Source organism: Somniosus microcephalus, chromosome 1 (genome assembly GCF_052327205.1).
Source record: "Somniosus microcephalus isolate GS21.2 chromosome 1, FLI_Smic_1.0, whole genome shotgun sequence".
Lineage (NCBI taxonomy): Eukaryota > Metazoa > Chordata > Chondrichthyes > Squaliformes > Somniosidae > Somniosus > Somniosus microcephalus.
This window is the reverse complement of record NC_140987.1, coordinates 203,376,867-203,384,103: the sequence shown is the minus strand read 5'-3', so window position 1 is coordinate 203,384,103 and position 7,237 is coordinate 203,376,867. Positions and strand designations below refer to the sequence as shown.

The following is a 7,237-nucleotide window of genomic DNA, read 5'->3' as shown; positions in this document are numbered from 1 at the left end:
CCGCACCAGCCTGGCCGACACCAGCTGGATCGACAAACTACCCTGGGTCCTCCTGGGATTGCGCACCGCACCCAAAGAGGACCTCCGCGCCTCCGCGGCCGAGATGGTCTACGGTCAACCGCTCAGAGTACCAGGCGACTTCCTCCCCCTGACAACGGAGCCATGGTCGGCCGCCAGACAGCTTTCCCTGCACCAGGACGCGGCCCAGCAATTCCGTCCAGTGCCCACTTCGCAACACGGCCCGCAGCCGTCCTACGTGCCTCGGGACTTACGACATGCGGAGTTTGTCTTCATGCGCCGGGACACGCACAGAGGCCCGCTGCAGGCACCATACACCGGCCCCTTCTCAGTATTGGAGACGGGGGACAAAGCTTTTCTTATCGACGTCGGCGGGAAGCCGGACCTTATTTCAGTAGACCGCCTCAAACCGGCGCACCTGGACCTCAGCTTCCCGTTTCGTCCGGCTCTTCCCCCACGGTGGGGCAGACCTCCCACATTGGTGGCGGCTCCACAAGAGGACCAAGACACGCCAGAACCTTACTTCCCGGCCGCCGCCCACCTTCGCCGGCAGCCCGTCCAGCCAGCCCACCGGCAGACCAGCCGCCAGACCAGCCGACGAAACAACCGGCCAACCTCCCAGACAGCCCTCCTCACACGCCAGATGGCTACTTCAGCCGCTACGGCCGTTTGGTCAAACCTCCGCAGAGACTGACTTTTACAGTTAACGAGGATTCTGGGGGGGCGTATGTGGCGTTGCCACATTGGGGAAACACTGTATGTAGATAAACCTGTATAATCCCCTTTTAACTGCTGTATTCCCCTCCCCCCGCAAAACAGTTGCAAGCTGAGAGGAATAAGGCATGTTCAGACTTGCCTGCTGCTGAGAGAAGGAAAACCAATCAGGTTCCAGCAGGTGACCAATCCGTGAGTCATCACAGGCTTTACGAATTCAGTACTGTATTGTGAGAGTTGGAGTAAAGCCCTATTTCTTGTAGCTCGCTGTGTTGCCTATTTCTTTACGCGGGAAACTATAGTCTCCCACAGTGTATGTACCTTTAAGGGGAGAACTACTTTTTACAGCTCCTGTATACTGTAGTACCGGCAGTGCCCACACCTGTATATAAACCCTGAGTAGGGATCTGTAAAGTTAGTTTTAGAGTAACCCTCATCCAGTAAACACCTGTTGATTGTTCCCTACAGTCTCTTGTCTAGTTATTGAAGGACACACATCAAGGTACACAGATCTAACAAGTTTATATTCTAAACTCTTCCACGCAACCTCCTTAAAAACTGGAAAGGTTTTGGATAGCTATCTTATACTTTGTAAAATGTAGAGCACATTAAACTATTGAGACTCTAGTTTCCGATGTTGCTGACGAAACCCACAACGATGTTGTGCAAATGACCCAATCTTCCTCAAGGCGAGTCTCCAGTGAGTGCGCTTGCGCGGCGAGAGCAGTGCATTCTGGTTATTGTAGTCCTTCCTTCCCCGCCCCGCCCGCCATTACCCACAGCACCCTGCGGTCGGAGCTTCACTTCTGGTGGCTGCGCAGTCGGCGGTCGGGCGAAGGTCGAAAGGAAGGTTTGAGGCGCCGGCGATCGGGAGACATGTTGTGGACACGCGCGGCCCGCAACTTCAGCACCTCGCTCATCCGCAGAGCGCACTATGAGGAGGGCCCGGGAAAGGTACGGCAACGGTCGGCCCTCCGCCGTTAACAAGCGGGGTGGAGGCCCGGTATCTGCGGCGATCAAATCCCGGGCAGGGTTAGCCGCAGGCGGGCTCCGGCCCACAGCCGGAAGAGATACCCCACCCCGGGGAGAGGGCGGTCCGGTCTCGGCCCGCCGCCAGCTTGTGACCAGCTGCTTGTTGCCAGTGTATTTACCGAAGGGGGCTTTAACTTTATTCCCGGGGGAGAGAAGGGACCCGGTTCTCCCGTGTTTGAGGCCTGTCGCCCCGGAGCCTGTGCCGAGCGCCGCCATGTTGCTCAGTGGTGCGGAAGTCCCTCAATGTCACTTTGGGGCTTCTTTCATGAGACGGTCACTGGTTTCCGCTCAGCCCCACTTTGTGACTGATTAATTAAAGCAGAAAATGCTGGAAATTCTCAGCAGGCCAGGCAGCATTTGTGAAGAGAGAATCAGACTTAACGTTTCAGGTCGATGACCTTTCGTCAGGACACATTCAAGGACCCAAGAGAGGAATGGGTGAAATGTTAACTCTGTTTTTCTCTCCACAGATGCTGCCTAGCCAGTTGAGTGTTTCCAGTATCTGCAAAATGTTGCCTTGTATTGTCACGGTTGAGTTGGCAAGTGGTGTCCAGCTGTACTTTGCCAACTTTTGGCCAGGAAACCGGGGGTAATTCCCCTGCTCTTTTTCCAAATAGTGCCATGAGATCTTTTACGTCCACCTGAGAGGGCACACGGTTTAGCATCTCAATCAGAAGATGGCACCTTTGAGTACAGCAGTACTGCACTGTAGTGTCAGCCTTGGTTTTGTGTTCCAGTCTCTGGAGTGGGACTTGAACCCAAACCTTCTGACTCCGGCGGGAATGCTACCCATTGAGCCAGGGCTGACACCATGCCTATGTGATGCCCTCTGATGTGCTGTCATCGCCTCCCCTCAATAAACCCGCCATCAGTCCATGCTATTGCTTCCCCCATCTCTAACCACCCTTTCCTCTCTTGGGTCCTTGAATATGTTGCCTTCCAGCTTGGTTATCCATCTCCCTATTCTTTGCTAGCTTCCACCCTTTCTCATAGCTCCAAAACTGACATCATCTGTGACTGTGGTGCATTATCTCTCCCTCTCTACCCCACCCCCTCTGTTTGATGCTTATATTTATATAAATGACTTTCATGTCCTTGTGGGTGCACCAAATAGCTTCACAATTGGTGTACTTTTGTAGTGTACTCACTTTGTATTGTAGGGAAATGCAGTAGCCAATTTCCACACGGAGAGGACTCTTAACCCTCAATTAATTGCTGCTCTTCAAATCAGATGAATTGGCCCTTTATCCGAATAAGGGGTTGGCCATTTAGGACTGAGATGAAGAGCAGCAATGGTGAATCTTTGGAATTCTCTACTCCAGGGAGCTGTGGAGGCTCAGTCATTGAGTATATTCAACACACAGATTGATAGATTTTTGGATATTAAGGGAATCAAGGGATATGGGGATAGTGCAGGAAAGTGGAGTTGGTGTAGAAAGTCAGCCGTGATATTGAATGGTGGAGCAGGCTCGAGGGGCCGAATGGCTTACTCCTGCTCCTATTATCTTATTGCTCTGCAAATTTACTGTTGAGTTTGCCTACATAACTGACTACACTTCAGAAGTAGTTCATAAGCTGTAAAATGCTTTAAGACACACTGAGGACATAAAAGTTGCTATGTCAATGCAACTTTTACTAAGAAACTTTAAAATCATGCATTTTCCTCTGTTTACCTGCTCTAATTGTCTCTTTAGAGGTGTGTATGTTTTTTGCAAAATTATTTTCAATGACTAAGCCAACTTTGGCTGGAAAACCAGCCATCAATCAAAAGTCCAGATCAGGAAAGTCTTTGACATAGCATTTGTCAAAACCAGGAAGTACCATTACTAACAAGTAAACGCATTGGTGGCCCCAACCGTTACTTATCTAAGTAAACATATCCTAGATGCTTGAAGGATTAAACTAGTACACCATGATTTCAGAATTTAAAATCATTTAATCAAATAAGAATATAAGAAATAGGAGCAGGAATAGGCCGTTTGGCCCTTTGAGCCTGCTCTGCCATTCACAGAATCACAGAAACCCCACAGTGCAGATAGAGGCCATTTCGGCCCATCGAGCCTGCACTGACACATATCCCACCCATTCCCCGTAACCCCTACACCAACACATATCCCACCCTATCCCCGTAACCCCACGTATTTAATCCCCCTAACACTAAGGGTCAATTTATCATAGCCAATCAACCTAACCCGCACATCTTTGGACTGTGGGAGGAAACCGGAGCACCCGGAGGAAACCCACGCAAACACGGGGAGAATGTGCTAACTCCACACAGACAGTCACCCAAGGCCGGATTCGAACCCGGGTCCCTAGCGCTGAGAGGCAACAGTGCTAACCACTATGCCATCATGGCTAATTAATGGATAATAATTAATATAAAAGGATGTTGTACAAGATTTTTGAGATACGTTTTGGAAAGGGTCCTAATGGAAAGACTCCCTCTGATATCCTGCTAAAATAACAGATTCCTCCATTCTAACAATTGCATTACTGCAGCAACCTTGACCTTTGTGCTGTCTTGAGATCAAATGTGTTTCTTTCATAAAGATCATGTATGTTGAAGTACAGACTAAATTCTGTAATTGTGGTCAATGGCTGTTGATATAAAGCTTAACAAGTTTTATACTGAAAGCTGTTACTCAATGGGATGTTTTTTAAAATCTTATTGCTGCATCTGGTACATATGTGAATTCATTGCAATGAGTAATACTGTGACACTGTAAATGCTTGCTGATGTACCAGAACCAATTCATCATTTGCAATAACTATTTCTTTATTTGTCTAAATGACTTGCAATCAATCCTTTTATAATTGGCCTTTTTTTATTTTATTTTAACAGAACTTGCCATTCTCCGTAGAGAACAAGTGGAGACTGTTGGGAATAATGGCGGTGTTCTTTGGCTCTGGCTTTGCCGGTCCATTTGTTTTAGTTTGGCACCAATTCCTCAAGAAATGAGACCACATTATTCAGTAAGTGGCATATTGCCCTATTAAGATTGCATAAACTCAACAGCGCACATTTTCTCTTATTGGTGTATGTGGTACATATGATGTGAATTTTCTCAATGAGTGATACGGTGATACTGTAAACGCTTTCTGATGTACCAGAACCAATAATTTGTTTACACTAACAATTTGGAATATCCCTTTGCAAGTATCTGGACTCTTGGTAATTAATTGGCATTCTGCATGTAGCTACTTGCCAACAGTGTTATAAGAGGAGTCCATTTGCACCTTAGCTGACTAAAATATTTTGTGATCCAGATTGGTGATTACTTTTTTCTTGGAACTGCAATGTTTTTGAGTTCAAGCAAATCCATTTAATGACAGTGACAGTGAATTAAACCTAAAACGTGTAGTACAGAAAGCACTTGTCAAGATAACATCATATGCTTCATTCTGCATTAGAATTGCCCAATAAAAGATTAGCTTCTCTTTTCATCTCAAAGACTAGAATGCTTAGTTATTTCTCTGCACTTCTTGTAAAATGTGAACCAATTAATGTATTAAAAGGAAAGTAAACATTCACAAGTTTAAATTATGCTTAGTGCATCATGGAAACTAATGTTATTGTTTTAATATGCTATTTTTCAAAGGAACCGAATTTATTTAGTTTATTAATTAAAATCTGATTCCTAGCTTTAAAATATAATGGGTAAAAGCACAGGTAGCATTTACTGGCAGCATTTCCTTTTTTTGTTGGGAGCCTAAACCTCTGAAAAAGCTTGAACAAATGTGGAATGTTGATATACTGTTGCAATAATTAACATTGTTAGAGTCGTCATTTTAAATAATTATGTGGCACGAGCCATTTGTATGCTCAATATTTTACATTATAAGCACGTTAATCTGGATTCATGTGTCTTTTGGGGATCTTTGAAATTTATCCGCTCAGTGAAATTTTACTTGGTGGAAATTGGATTTAACAGCCATGTGCTTTCAGTTCAGAGTTAAGGGAGTGCCATCTGGGTTTATGGAACAGGAATTCAGGCTGATGGCAGTAATAGCATCAAAATCTGCATTATTTTTAATGAAGTGTCATCTGGAAAAGCAAACCTTTCTAGGGCACATGCTAATCCTGGTGATTGGATCACAACCTTAAAATTGTTTAATATGCTGTTGATTTTATGGAGTATCTTTGTGAGCTCACGCTGATGTGTCACATTACCTCCACTAGATTTATTGGGAAATGTTATGTTGAAGTCTGTCCTTTTTTATCAGTACATCTTTAAAGAGATTCAACGAGGAAATTAAGTTTTTCACTCCCCTCTCCCTCCCAAGGCTTGGTATTAGCAATGGAGGATGAGATTTGGTGGGTTTTTGTCCAACCCAAATAAGTGTGTTTTTTTCTCCTCCTCTCCATGTTCTCCATCCACCTTGCCTGAGTTAATAGCTGATCTTTAGTTTCTTTAAAACTCAAAATAGTTTTAAATCAGTATTAAGATGTTCTTCTGTAGTAGCATGATTCCATTTATATTGCAATATGGAGCAACTTCTCTAGCCACATTTACTCCATATTTCTCAGTGTATTTTCCATTTTTAATTGCATTTTCAGTTAATCCATAATCTTTTTTAGGTATATCTTGCCACTGTGACCTGTCTACTGCTTGGTAGTAGGATGAACAATTTTTTGTTTGTTTCTACACTGAAATATATCCCTATTGTCTAAAATAACTATTAAATGTTGTGATTAGGTTTGTTAATGTATCGATAGACCTGTATGTTTATATTCCTGCTTCTAAACTAGATGTTTTTGTCTCTTCAGATGGAACTCTATCTCAACTGTAGTGTGATGTCTGCTGAGCAGCTTAAATCCCCACGAGAGAGTCTGTATTGTGAATCCAACGTGATGTTCTTATAAATAAAGTATTACCAAATTAAATACCTTCCTCTTTTAATTTATACTTCATTGTCATGAATTCCACTTTGAGTGCAAACTTTTCCATTTTTTTCCCTTTCTCCTTAAAGGTTTATTTGGACAACTCTATAGTGTGAGGCCTGGGGAGCAGTGCTATCTGTAACTGTTCGTACAACTGAGTTGTCAGCCACATCTCTCAATAGATTAACTGCAGTGTAATGATTGTTTACCTTCCACTGCCTCAATATGCACATCAAACTACAGGAAACTTTGGTTTATCCGGAGGTTGTATGGCCGGAAACCTCGATCTAATGGCAGAAATCAGCAGCCGTTTTGTTAGGTTTTTTTTCTTCTAGCATTTTTTTAAACAGTCAGTCTCTGGAAAGCCTCTCTGAAGCTGTTGCTAAGCTACAGAGACACTTCCAAGGTACGGGCCGGCTGTTTACAAGCTGTTGCTAAGCAACAGTGTTTGTTGTCAGATACAGAGATGAAAACCTCCGTATCCTTCAACATTAGCACTGGTCTGTCCAGAAGTTTTCATAGATCGGCATCACGCCGGTCCCGTCGGTGCGAACTTTCCTGTAGTATTAAATGCGTACAAGATTTGTACAT

At 44.4% G+C, this 7,237-nt stretch overlaps 1 protein-coding gene across 1 annotated transcript; it reads left to right on the top strand.

Annotated features, from left to right (window-relative positions):
* The first annotated feature begins 1,512 nt into the window (after window positions 1-1,512).
* cox7c (cytochrome c oxidase subunit 7C) lies at window positions 1,513-6,649 on the top strand. The gene is made up of 3 exons (XM_085989326.1): window positions 1,513-1,686; window positions 4,607-4,737; window positions 6,533-6,649. The coding sequence occupies exons 1-2, from the start codon at window positions 1,609-1,611 to the stop codon at window positions 4,721-4,723; spliced, it is 195 nt and encodes a 64-aa protein (XP_085845452.1). The 5' UTR covers window positions 1,513-1,608; the 3' UTR covers window positions 4,724-4,737; window positions 6,533-6,649.
* The last annotated feature ends 588 nt before the right edge of the window (window positions 6,650-7,237 follow it).

What these genes read in the sequence shown, in the direction of transcription:
- cox7c (XM_085989326.1), top strand. Translation starts at nt 1,609, where the DNA reads ATGTTGTGGACACGCGCGGCCCGCAACTTCAGCACCTCGCTCATCCGC. An exon ending in ATGAGGAGGGCCCGGGAAAG is followed by an intron (nt 1,687 to 4,606) that starts GTACGGCAACGG and finishes TTATTTTAACAG; the next exon opens with AACTTGCCATTCTCCGTAGA.